Raw genomic sequence first — 13,393 nt, forward strand, 5'->3', positions numbered from 1 at the left:
TTTTTTCCAGCACGTGGCTTGGGGCCAGCCCTCAGTCAGAGTTGAGTTAAATAGTTTTCTGCTGGGCGAGCGCTTAGCCGGCCTAGTGTGGTGACATGCGGAGCTCAGATCTGCTCACAGACCCACTGCTCACCTGTCGGGTGCCTGTGGACCCTGTCATCTTCCTGGGCCTTGGCGTCCCAGCTGTGGAATGAAGAGAAGCTCTGAAAGCTTCCTTCCAGAGGGAGAGAGATCTCTGACACGAGGCTCTGAGTCACCTGACCCTAAGATTTAGCACCAGACAGGGAGGCGTTCTAGCATGTTCCTGGGAGAGGTCTGAGAACAGGGCTTCATCCAGGAAAGTGAGAGGAGAGGAACGCTGTTTCCAAAGGCCCCTCCAGCATCCTGAAGCCTTGTGTTGGCCGGGCGGTGGAGAAGGCTGCTCTGAGTCTGCCGTGGTGGTGAAGCAGGCTCACCCATCACTGAGGGATGGAGAAAGGGGCTCCAGCCCTCACGGAAGGCTGCCGTGGTAATGAATCGCACTCCTGCAAACCCTGCCTGGGGCGCCGCCTCATCCCCACGCTTGGTGGGCTCCCCAGAAGGCTCTCGCTTCTGAGTTTATAAAAATACAGGGTTGAGCCACCCCGTGGTGTAGGCGTTAAGTTAGTGCGCTCTGCTTCAGCCGCCCGGGGTTCGCAGGTTTGGATTCCTGGTGCGGACCTACATACCAGTCATCAAGCGACGCTCTGGCGGCGTCCCACATACAAAATAGAGGAAGATTGGCACAGGTGTTAGCATCTCAACAGTCTTCCTCGCCAGAAAAATAAATAAATAAATTCAAAAAGTACAGGGCCTTCATCTGTCCCGGCAAGGCCCGGGGACATGCTTCCTGGGGTTCCTGCTGCATCAGCACTGGGTCCGTCTGTCTGTGTTCTCTGTCTGGTCATGGAGCACATGGTGAGTGCTGACCGCCTTGACCTTGCCTTCCTGAGCACATGTTAGCTGTTGCTGCGTAACAGATCACTCCAGAACTCCCTGGCTTGCAGGCGGCTCTGAGCTCAGCAGCGGCGGAGTCTCGGGGCCTCGCCTGCCTCAGCCGGAACGGCCGGGCTTCTCACTCTGTGGTCCTTCCTCCCCAGGTGCCTCAGTGCACGGGGGTCTCAGGTTCCGGCGTGAACGTGAGAGGCACAGTGCCTTCCCAGGAGGTCTGGCCTTGAAAGTGGTGCCACGTCACTTCTGCCGCTTTCCATTGTTCAGAGCAGAGCACTTGGGGGTGTGGCAAAGTCACATTGGGAAGGGGCTTAGTCATGGGAGGTGGGTGTCGTGGTGTCACCCAGCACTTGGCCACATGCAGCCGAGACTCCTCTGTGAGGGAGGTAGAGACAAACTGAGGCACCTGCCACGGAGCCCACCCTCCCTCTGAGGTCTCTCTCCCTGTCCTCTCCAGAAGCCCACCCTTCTCAGCAGAGCAGAGTGCAGTCCTGGAGTGACTGAAGGGGTCATGGGGCCGTTGGTCACAGGCCTGGAGGGGTGGCCCAAGAGGTCCAGTGCACGCCGTGGTCTGCCCCTGGGTTGGTGGACCTTTGCTTCCTTCCTACTTCCTGCTTCCTCCAACGCTCACAGTGTTCATAGAAAGCATGGAGCATTGACCTTCACCTGCCTTTACCTGTTCCAAGAGGGGATTGGGCTTGCTCAAGCGGGGCAGGCAGATTTCAACTAGCCTTGCAGGGCGACTCTGTGGGGCATTGGGGTCAACAGGGACTCTGAGGCCAAGAATGCTGGCTTAAGAAAAGAGTGCTGGGATCAATTAGTGATGTCTGTCATGAGCACAGAAAGAGAAAAGTAGTTGCATATTTGCATTCTCTGTCCAGGTTTGCTTTACTTTCTCCTCTTCAGTCCTCAACACACCGTTAGTCATAATGGCAATTTAGCTCCAGCCGTTCTTTGAATTTTGAATTCTTCCTGATTAAAACTTACTTCGTGTTCCCAGTTTTGGACAACTTGAAGAAAGCGTCTCCTTGAAGAAAGGTGTTTCTTCCATTAGCTGGATTCCCCATATGTTTAGAGGGAATGGCCATGTCTTGTTCCTTTCTGGGTCCCTAGGACCACACCAGGTGCCCGCGTCTGAGGCTGGGATGGAGTGAGGATGCATTCAGGTCTGAGGGTCCACTTTGGAGAGGGCAGCCTTGGCCTGCAAAAGCCCACGAGCAGGCCGAGCGCCCGTGGGCTGGGGTCCGTTCACGTGACTGACCTGCGCTTCTGCCTCAGCCAGGAAGCGTGCTGTGTGCTAGACTTAAAACCAGAAACTCTTCCTTTCAGCCCCAAGGTGGCCAGTGCACCATTCCTGGGCCAGTGAGAAAGGGCTCTTGTCCCCTTAGGCCGAGCAGGGGGCAGGGGACTGTTGGGGTAAAAGTGAGATTTGAGAAGAACAGCAGCCTGAGAAGATGGGGTTCTCCTCGGGCGGGGGGGCGTGTCTACACATCACTGATCTTTCAGAATTGAAGGGCAGCCGAGCCACAGCCTGGCTGCCCTGGAGCCGTGGGAAGGAAGTGGACACAGCTCGCTCGGCCTGCGAGAGGTGCCTGGGGACACCACAGAGCAGAGCACGTTTCCAAATGAAAAGGCAGACAGTGACATGGAAGCAAAGATGAGATTTCCAACGGTGACTGCATTTTTTTTTTACCTTAAGATGGTGCCACACTTAGCAACACGTCTTAGTTCAAATCACTGCCTTGAAGCTGCCCTCTGGACACCCCCTTCACGCTCCTCTGCTCCCATGGTCTTTCCCCTGAAAGATGTGGGGGGAGCTGCCTGTGCACCCGGCCCTCTCCACAGCCACCGTGGCGGGGGGCACCTTCCTGAGGTCTCCAGAGACGGGGGGACAGTCACCGTTCCCTTGCTGACTTTCCAGATCTGCTTTCTGAACAAACCCCAGCCAGTGGAGCATTCGTTGTTGCTGAGATCCCATGTCTGGTGGTTTAGAACAGTTTTTATGACGTGGATAAACATGTTTATAAAGCAAGAGAGGCATCCCTCACGTCGGCACGGGGCTCCGAGGCCACCTTCCCCGGGTGGGGTTCTGCAACCTCGTGTGCTGGGATGGACGGGGGGACCCCTCAACACAGCCACCTCTGCAAGCGTAACACCAAGCCTCCGATAGGTGCTCGTTTGTGTCCCAAGGTCAGCATCTGGCCCCTGATTTGCCCCAGTGGTAAGTTTCAGCTCTCGATTGTGCAAAGGCAAGCCTGTGAAATACGCCCCTTACCAGGCCCTGATGGTGTGTCTAGCTTTCTAAAATTTGGGACTGCTGAGCCCAGCCAACGGGATTGGGCTGTGCTGGGTTGCAGGTAGTGGCCTTTTTAACTGGGGAGAAGCTGCATTTAAGGGGGATCTGTTCTTGGAGTGGTGGGAGACATGATCAGACCCTTGTGAATGGATCCTGGCTGGAGAGGCAAGGGGTGCAGGTCTGCTGTGTCCCTTTCTGCCCACTCCGGACCTCTGGGTTTTGTGTGGCTTTGTCCCTGGACACGTGCGCGGGAGGATGGGGGCCCCGCGTGCTGCCTTGTCCTATCCTGCAGGCCCTGGGAACGGAGGCCTCTTTGGTTGATGGCTCCAGGGCCTCTCACTAAGCGTGCAGGGTGTTGCATTTGTCTCGGATCTTTCTAAGACCTGTGTGGGTCTCCTGTCTGGACCTTTCCAGGTACTTGTTCTGGTATCAGCTGTCAGGACAGCTTGTGCCAGCCCTGAGAATCCCAGCAACTGCCTTCGGACCCCGGAGGCTCCCAGCTGGGTCCCGCTGTGAGGCTGTGTTCTCTGGCCCCTGAGCAGCAGTGGAGACCTTTGCGTGGATTCAGGCTGCTGTGGCAGGTCCTTTCCCTTTGGTGATCCCAGCCGTACGCAGGCAGCCTGTGGGGGCCTCCAGGGGTAGCCTCTGTGTATTTGGCCAGCCTCTGTCAGGCGAGCAGGGAGGTGACCCTGTGCAGGTGGAGCAATCCGCACGTGTGGCCGTCATCCCGAGGTCCTGGCCCTCCCAGCACGGGTGTCTCGAGGCTTCTGCAGTGTTGAGCCGCTTCCATAAAATCTGGTCAGGCGTCAAAAGAGGCCTCTGCCTGCTGCGTCACATATGATTATTGCAGCCACTTTGCTTTGGGGTAAAACTGCTCAATTCCTGAAATCCTGAAAGTGGCAGAATCATGTCCCTGAGGCAGTTTGATTCCTGAATTGTAAGCAACAGAAACCGACTGAGATCTTTAAACACGATGCTTAGTTCTGTAGGAGGGATGTCAGCTGAATTCACAGTGTGCAGGAAGGCCAGAACATGGGTCTCAGGAACGCCACGGGGCGCCTGCATGTGGCGAGCTCCGCCCATTTCCCCATCGGTCACTCTGCTCAGGAACACAGCCCATTGGGCCAGCCACAGACCTGTCAGCTGCGTCACCTGGGGAAGAAGCAGGTCCCGACGTAAAATCTGGTGCTGTTGTCCATACGAGGTGGCGTCGAGGCTGGGTGGCCAGAGAGCTTCCTGTGGCCTCCCTGGGGAATGCCCTTGCCCCTTGGAATCCGTGAGGCCTTTGCAAAGACTTGGTGTTCCCCGGACAACTGGCCACTCCTAACAAAACTCCAGCAACTCGGCCTGGTGTCGTCTTTGTTTGCCACTGAGAGTCTCTAATTTCACAATTATTTACATGCCGCCGCAGCTCCAGGCAATACCAGGCCCAGGGCCGGACGTGAGAGCTGGCCTCGAGCTGGAGCTCTCATCCGTGGTGATGAGCATGTCCCTGCTTGTGCAGAGACGAGCCTGAAACCAGCAAGTAGTGGACTCAGGGGAGTCGGCCCAGCTTTCTGCCCTGCAAAGTCAGTGCTGGACAAGTTGTCGAAAGTCATGCACTGATAGGCTTTCTGTGCTGTGTCCAGCTGCAGCTGGAATTGTTCTGAAATGGATAGGGCAAGGTCATCAGGGGGAAGTGTGACTAGAAAGGAAATAGTCATTTTGACCAGAGGGCCACCAGGACCCTCTGGCCTTTATCAGCAGGTGTTTCCTCGGACTCTGCTGGGTCCCTGGCACTGTGTGAGCCAGCTGTCATTGTTCCCCTGGTCTTCCTTGGTGTGGTATGTAGTCACTCTTAGCTCTGTCTCTTTGACTACGAAATGGGAATAAGAGCAACGTTGTAGGATTCTTGTCGGTCTCGGGGTTTGAGCAGTGTCTAGTAATTGGTAGCCTAACTTTTGATCATAAACCTCCATTTTTAGTGAATTCTCATGAAACACTGTACTTCGGCTTTCTCTCCTAAATTCTCTGACCCTAGAGGAAATAGGGCACCCCCCTCCTAAGCCTGGGAGCCAGCCCTTGCGTTGGTACCCCATTTCCCGTAGTCCCCTAAAGGGTCATTGGCCATCTTAACGTATATAGATCTGAATCCATGTGTCAATTCCATCCTAACATACTAAAAATTGTTCACATTGTCAGGAGTGAAAGACGTGTTGAGTAATGCGAAGCGAGGTGGAAAGTCTGTTTACAACTCCATCTCACTGGCGTTTCCTGGGTCTTCTGGGAACCTCTACCCTTGACTCCAGCAAGGCTGTGGGGACAGCGGGTGCCGGGCAGGGTGGCTTGAATTTAACTTGATTCCCTGGTGTGCGGCGGGACGAGGCCCTTCTGGGACTGAGCTAGCATTTATAGCATGGTCCCTTTCTTTATAGAAGCCAACCTTGGCAGCAGGCCCAGCTAAGCTTTCCCTCATCTTCAGTGGTGGGGGTCTCGTGTGGCCCACTTAGAGCCTGGTTCTCAGCAGCCCTACACTGGGTACCCACTGGTCCCTGCGCCTCACGCAGGACACATGGGAGTCTCGCCAACTCCCACCACCCACCCACCCATCCCTCCTCAGCGTCCTTCCTCAGTTTGAGCTCCTCTGAGCAGTGTGACCCTTGTGCAGCTCCGTTTCCTGCTTTGCTGTAAAGGGCTTGCAGCCAGTATCCGAGCTTGGGGCCTCAACTGGGAAGCGCATGGGTCTCATGGACCAGCCTCAGCTGCATTCTGCATGCCCAGCCTGCACCAGAGCAAAGGGTGGGTTTTGCCAAAGAGAAAGGCGACCCAAGTCAGGGAGGGAGGCAATCACTAGGCAACCTGGAGTTTGTTTCCCAGGTAACGGGATGCATGCACTGATGCTGTGGATGGACATCTTGTGGTGATGGCCCCTCAGCCTCTCCAGATGCCTTGGATGGCTCTAGATGCCTGCCTGTGCCCGCCGTCGTTTTCCTGTGTGATTGCTTTCTAATTAACAACTTGGATTTCTTATCGTGAGTGTGAGCTCTGCAAACGCTGTCTGATTAACCCTCCTGGCACCACCCCCGGGAGTCAGGTCAGGGGGTCCCACGGGAGTCTGACCCTGGGCTTCGTAGTAGGAGTGGGAGGGGAGGAAGAATCTTTGGAGGAGCATGGGCCCTTTGGGGTTCGTCCATCTCCCCATTTTCTTGGCAGAGAGGCAGGGCAGAGGTAGGAGCTTTAGTGTGTGGACTCCAAGTTGGCATCAGCTGCCCCACCTTCCAGCTGCTTTCTCCAGTGGGGTACTTTACACTCTGTGCCTCAGTTTCCTCATCTGTTAAAGGGGATAGTTGTGCTGTCTCGAGGGAAATGAGAGTGTGTAGGACTCTACATAAATTACTGCTCCTTGCCTTCCCTCTCTGCTGAGTGGGGGAAAACGGGGGGGTCTCCAGGGGTCCTGTCTGAAGATGTCACCCTTGGTCTTTGGGGGACCCGTCTCTCGGTTTGCGTATACTCACCTCAGCCTCTCATGGGATGGAACTGCTAGTTGGGCCAAGAGGAACACTAGTAGGGGGCTCACTGGCCCCCCAATAACAAATGGATGCGTGCTGTGTGGGTCAAGGGCTGGGAAGGACGTGGGGGTTGGGGGAGCCCCTGTTCCCTCCCGTGACAGGATGTTGGGGCTCAGCTTCACTTGGATGCCCTGCTTTGGGGATCCTGGTCTTGAGAAGCGAGTAGGAGTTCAGCTGCCTCTCAGGCTGGGAGGGACCATGGTCACTTGTGAGCCCAGGATGGAGAGAAAGCCATCCAGAGGTCGCCTGTGCCCCCAGCCACTCCATCCCATTCTTCTGAAGCCAGGACAAAAGCCTTTTCTGTGCTCCATGTTCAAAGAGCTGCTTGTCCTGTGCTGCTGCAGCTGTGGCAGTGGAGCAGCATCCCGGGCAGAGGCTGCTGTGCAGCCATCATGTTGGCACTGCAGGGCCGTCCTCCCCCACTGTGTGCAGTGCGATCAGGAACGTGGATGCAGCTCCACCCAGGATTTCCTCTTGCAGCTTCTTACTCAAGTGGGCGACTAGTTGGGTAATGAGTCCTGGTGGTCAGGTAGGGGCCTCCCTCACACGTCTGGGGCCCCGACCGGCCCCCTAGGTGGCCATTTCAGGCTGCCAGGAGAGGACCCCTTTCGTGTGGTCCTGGGCTGAGAGGCAGAGGCTACGCAGATGAGTGTGGCCTGGGCAGACGGCTCCTGCTTTGTCTGCTGGAGCCTGTGCCCACTGCCTTGTGGTCACAGGCGGGCCCTGAGGGCCAGGCCCACAGGCTGGTCCCAGGAATATCACACGCTCCTGGCAGGGGCCATGGGAGCCCCATCGAGCCCGGTGGCCCAGATGACCACCATAGAAGAAGACAAGTAGATTGTGTGTGGGAGGAAGGAAACTGAATGGGCTGAGCCGGGCCCTGGTGCAGCAGCCATGATCAGAGTACCGACATCTGAACGCAGCGAACTGTCTGGTTCTTGCTTCTCATCTCTGATGCTAAAGATTTCTGATTCGACGAGAAAGCAGAAGTTGCCCCTCTTGGCCATCTCAGTGTTGTGGGCCCTCCTGAAGCCCAAGGATAGTTCTCATGAGGCCAGGAGGTGGGTCGTGGTGATTCGGCACTGGGGCAGGCAGTCAGGAGAGGCTACAAAATCCAAGACCTTCTGGTGTCTGAGTTTGAAGGGAATGGTTTTGATGGAGAAAATGCTGCTTCTCTTTCATCGAGAAGGAAGAACCTGGGGCTCCTTTCTGCCTCCTAGGCTGGTGCATCCGCCCTGTGCCTGCACCTCGTGGTGTGTCCACGTGGCGGAGGGCAGGCTATCCTCCCTCATTGGGTTGGAGGCTGTGGCACCGCCCTCTTGTGCATCCTGCAGGCTGCTGCGCTGGTCTGTGTGGAACAGCTAGAGGGTCTGCCCTTGGCAGCGTGTAGGGAGGACCAACCCTGCCCTGTGCCCCTGCAGCTGTGGGTGCAGTTATCCTTTGTCGGGCAGCACCAGAATGGATGCCCCCTCTGGTCCTGGTACCTGATGAGCACCGCTTGCTCTGTGGCCCTTTGAGAAATTCGTTTGTTCTCCTGAGTCCCGAACAGGCCGCCTGACTTCGCGCCCACCTTCTCCACCACCTCAGACTAGCCCAGGCGAGAGCGGCTGCGAGCTGTGCCCGGAGCGCTTGTTTCCACCAGGGGTTTCTCCAGGCAGCTCCCGCAGAGTGCAGGCACCGTGACGTGTCCCTCCCTCTTCTGTTTGTTTGGAGGGGTAGCTAGTGCCAGGTGGAGGCAGGGAGGCCCAGCAGAGGGGCTGAGAGGAGGACTCCATTCCAGCCTTGGGGGAACTGTGGGCCTGGCCCCCTCGTGTGCCCTGAAGTCTCTGGGCCTTGGTCGTGGTCCAGGGCCAGGCAGATGGCCACCGTGCTGTCCCTGGTGGCAGTGGCAGTTGTGGGCGCAAACAGATTGCTAGGCCCGGGTTCCACATGGCAATGGAGTTAGCTCCACGGTGGCTCCTATTAGCTACGTATGAGGTCACTGGTCGAGGCCCAGGTCCCCACCTGGAACCCCCTCCCCAATAGGCCCGACAAACAGCATCTTACCTTCTGCAGTCCCTCTCGGTCTCCTTAGCTTGTCCCAGAATCCTTCTCCAGTGGTTCCAGAGTAACCTTTGAGCCCAGGGGAGCCAGGGTGGGAGGGTAGACCCCTCATCACTTCACAGGTTAACTGTCAGCCTGGGGAATAGGGACGGAGCTGTGGCGACAGTTGGAGTCCTGCAGACCTGACAGGTGTGGGGATCGGGGTGGGGCGGAGGCTCCTCACTGGGAGCCCCTGCAGGTGGAGGCAACCTGGCTGCTCATTGTGTGGTCCCATGGTGTGTGGGACAGGCCACTCGGCCCGCTCACCGAGTCCACCTCCCTCATTGCAGGTATCCGCCCCCAGATCATGAACGGCCCCCTGCACCCCCGCCCCCTGGTGGCGCTGCTTGACGGCAGAGACTGCACCGTGGAGATGCCGATTCTGAAGGACCTGGCCACTGTGGCCTTCTGTGATGCACAGTCCACTCAGGAGATCCACGAGAAGGTTGGCCCCCCACCCTGCCCCGCAGGGCAAGTACCCCCAGGTCAGGTGGCAGCAGCTGGCATTCAGCGAGCACATGCTCCACCCTCCTGACGGGTTTCCTCCTGTTTCCACCCTCAGATCTCCCCCTGGCTAGTCCTTCTCACTTCCCCCCAACGTCACCTCCTCGGACCTCCCTGTCCCATCCCCCGACTCCACTGTGTCACCCAGAATCACGAGCAGGCCCCTAAAGCACAACTAGAAGCCACTCATCCAGGGGGTGCTGTCGCACCTAGACCATGTCCTAGCTGGGCATTTTCCTACCGAAATCCTCTGCTGTGGGTTTGGGGGTGATGGGGGGCCTCCAACCTGTACTCTGCTCACCCTGTCGCAGGTGTTAAATGAAGCTGTGGGCGCCATGATGTACCACACCATCACCCTCACCAGGGAGGACCTGGAGAAGTTCAAGGCCCTGAGAGTCATTGTGCGGATAGGCAGCGGCTACGACAACGTCGACATCAAGGCTGCCGGCGAGCTCGGTGAGTGCACGGCCAGAGGGACTGGCTCACGCGACAAGATGGCAGAGAGGCTGGTCAGAGAGACCCTTGCCAGGCACACTCCCAAATCCAGAGGTGGAAGGGTGCCTTCTGGGTTAGGAGGCCCCCTTAGTGCCTGTGCTGGCCAGGTGGGGCTGCCTCACATGGGAAGGACTCCAAAGCCAAATGAGCTGTGGGCCCTTCCCTGCAGAGGGGACCGTGGCAGTGGCCACACGATACTGTTGGCTAGCTGGGACCCATCACTAAAATACCCACGCTGGGTGCACAGCTCAGGGCTCCGGGGGAGGAGGGCTCCATTTCTGGGTCTCCTCCCGTCCTGGGATGGAGCCGTTTCCGAGGGCTGCTGTCCACCTGGGAACGTGCCCGCCCAGGTCAGGGCCAATGCGGGTGGACCACTGCCCAGCTGCTCCTGCCCAGCCTCTGCCATGAGGTCCAAAGAGAAGCAGGGCAGCAGATGCACACCGACAGGCAAGGCTCCTGGCTGCTTTCCGCAGCCCTAGCCACCTGCGCCCTGAGGGAGGGCCTCGGTGTGGTGGCCTCCCTGTTGCTGCTACTGGTGTGGACTCCATGTGCTCGGAGCGTTTGCAGAGGTTCCAGGAGCTGAGCACTGGGAACAGGGGCCCTGGGCTGCCCTGCTGTCTTGGAGGGCCCAAGAAGGTCTGGCCAGACAAGCCCCTCTGGTCACTCCCCTTGCTCTGTCTTTGAACCATGCCAGCCCTGCATCCGGGTGTCTGGGGCTCTGCCCTGCCTGGTGAGCACTGAGGTACCCAAAGCCAGGAGGCTGCTGAGGGGTACCTCAAAACAGCTAGGAGCCCAGGCCTCACAGCCTGCCAACCTTTGGACTGTGTTGAGGCCCTGATGGGCCTAACGGCAGCCTGGCCTGGTGCATGGGCCGGTGATCCATCCTCCAGCCCCCCTCCACCCTGAGTCAGCTTCTCAGCCCCCACTGAGGCCCCTGTGCTCAGGGGACAGGGTGGACACATGGATGCCTGGTGTCACATCTGAGCAGGAGCAGCCAGCATCTCATAGTCTGGCCGCAGCCCACGGATGCCCCCCTGCGCTTTTCAGCCATGGAAACCCCAGTGGGCTCCAGCCTCCTCTCCCGAGGTCCTGGCCTAGGGTTTTGAGTGAGGGTCTGAGGTTTGCGTTAGTTGTCAGTTCCCCCGCTTGAACTGGGGGCAGCACCCAGATTCCTGACCTACAGGGTGAGTCTTGGGGACCGGGAGCAGGGCAGAGGGGGCCTGATCATGGTGGAGCCTGAGAGGGGCTGAATCTGGTCTGACTCTTCGTACTGGCACTGGGCGATCTACAAAGTGACAGGTGGTCTGGGAGTGCGGATGCGGCAGGTGCCTGTCCCACAGTTGCATCCCAAAGGCAGAGGCAGCTGCTCCCCCCAGGACCCCTTCTTCCCTCCCCTGCTGCAAGTGGGGAGCTGGGCAGCACGTGGTGCAAAAGATTGAACCTGGTTTTTCAGGGAGTCACTCGGCCGCGGATGAGCCATCATCATCTGGGCATCAGATTCCAGACTCACTTGCGGGTCTGGGGAAGTGGTGGCCGCCCGCGTCCGCCCCGGGCCTTTGCTTCCAGCCTCAGCGTCACTCAGAGCCCCTCTTTGTTGCAACAAAGAAACTTGGGAGGATGTGAATCTTCAGAAGAATGTCTAATATAAACTAAAATTTTCCGTTTTTTTTCGTGGCACCAACAAGAGTTATTTTTGTTTGAAAACAAATGTTCTCTGTGCTCTTGGAAGCACTGTGATCCCAAGTCTGAGCAGTGACAGAGACTATGGCGTAAGGGGCGAGGGGCTCCCATGTGCTTCCCTTCGCGCGCCTGCCCCTCGCCACCCGGCTCCTGGCAGCACCGCAGCCCGGCGTCGCGTGAGCTGTTCGTGCTGAGTCTCCTTGACGGGAACCAGCCACTCCTTTCCAGGGAGAGACGGGAGGTTCTCGGGAGTGAAACTTCCCGTTTCTTCAGTTGCAGCAGCTCACCGAGCAGACAGTGGTGGGCTGGGAGCAGAATCTCATTTCCCTAAAAAACAGCAGAGCTCAGCTCACTCAGCCCTGTGGCTGCACTTGGCCAGGAGCCCCTGGGGGAAAGGGTGTGATCCCAGCGTCCTGCAGCCCACCGAAGACGGCCAGGGCCCACAGGTGTGAAAGATGTCAGGGGTGGCAGCAGTGGTGTGTCCATTGGTCCTGGCCCAGTCTCATAAGGGAGCTGCCTGGGAGACATCTGCTGGGCACTTTGAAGGGCAGTTTTCAATGTTGGGATCTGGAGAAGGAAAGTAGGCCTTTGTCCAGGCGCCCTTTGTCTCCAAATGCCCTGTACCGATCGTCCGGGCAGCAGAGCTTCTGTAGTGAGGGCGGGACAGAGGGCCCCTCCTGGGGAACGGTGCAGGGGGTTCCTGTCCGGGCCCGGGTTCCATGCCTGCAGAGCAGCTCCCTCTCCAGCACACACTGGAGCCCCTTCAGGAGCCCTCCAGGGGCCCTGGGCTCCCACCTCCAGCCCGGAGATGATGAGCGAAAGTCCATGCTTTGTGTTCAGAGCAGGGCGAGGCTTGGGAAACGACCGTTTGACCTGCCTGGTGGAGGGGACAGGACCTGGAGCTGGTAGAGGGATTCTTCCCGTCTGCAGTGTCTCCCCAGGAGCCACGGAGGAGCAGGGCCTTGGGAGGGTGCTGGAGGCCCAGGGCCCGAGCACACCTGCTGTCACTCTGCCTGCCCTCCTAGCAAGCTCGTTGGTCTGATTTCCAGTCTGGTCCGGTTCAGAAGGGGTTACAGCAAAGAGTGAAAGTATTGACAGTGAGAGAAAAAGCAGCTCAGCTCTTGGGCTCAGGCCTTGGGGTCCATGGAGGCTGGTGGTCTTGCTCTGTGAGTGCTAGAAGCTGGTCCTAATGAAATTTGGAGAATCACCCTGAAGGCAGACCACACCCAGGGACCTGAAGAATGGTTTAGAAAGTTCTGCTTCAAGAGGGCCATCGGGTTATGGAGTTTTGGGAGGAAGGCACCGATGCTATCCAGGCAGGATGGACCAGCCAATGCCAGCAGCACCTCCTTCCAGTCCTTGGTCCCACCCAGGCCCGTGCACACTCTCCCACTCCCATGCACACTCTCCCGGTCCTTGGTCCCATCCAAGCCCGTGCACACACTCCCGGTCCTTGGTCCCACCCAGGCCCGTGTACACTCTCCCGGTCATTGGTCCCACCCAGGCCCGTGTACACTCTCCCGGTCATTGGTCCCACCTAAGCCCGTGCACACTCTCCCGGTCCTTGGTCCCATCCAAGCCCGTGCACACACTCTCCTGGTCCTTGGTCCCACCCACGCCCGTGTACACTCTCCTGGTCATTGGTCCCACCTAAGCCCGTGCACACTCTCCCAGTCCTTGGTCCCACCCAAGCCCATGCACACTCTCCTAGTTCTTGGCCTTAGGCTCACCATACAGGCACTGGAGCCAAGTAGCTACGTTTCAGAGTTGTGGTGTGAAGGCTGAGAGGTGTCCACCGCCCCCCCTCCCCGGGTCGGGT

General features: G+C 58.1%; 1 protein-coding gene across 22 annotated transcripts in view; it reads left to right on the top strand.

The window, feature by feature from the left end:
• Positions 1 to 13,393, top strand: part of CTBP2 (C-terminal binding protein 2) — a 166,066-nt gene that overhangs the window by 141,548 nt on the left and 11,125 nt on the right. For all 22 annotated transcript variants that reach the window (XM_070573211.1, XM_070573768.1, XM_070574063.1 and 19 more), the window contains 2 exons: positions 9,186 to 9,340; positions 9,711 to 9,855. In XM_070573211.1, coding sequence (XP_070429312.1) covers positions 9,186 to 9,340; positions 9,711 to 9,855 — 300 coding nt within the window. The remainder of the gene's footprint in view (positions 1 to 9,185; positions 9,341 to 9,710; positions 9,856 to 13,393) is intronic.

This window comes from Equus przewalskii, chromosome 1 (genome assembly GCF_037783145.1).
Source record: "Equus przewalskii isolate Varuska chromosome 1, EquPr2, whole genome shotgun sequence".
NCBI classification, from domain to species: Eukaryota; Metazoa; Chordata; class Mammalia; order Perissodactyla; family Equidae; genus Equus; species Equus przewalskii.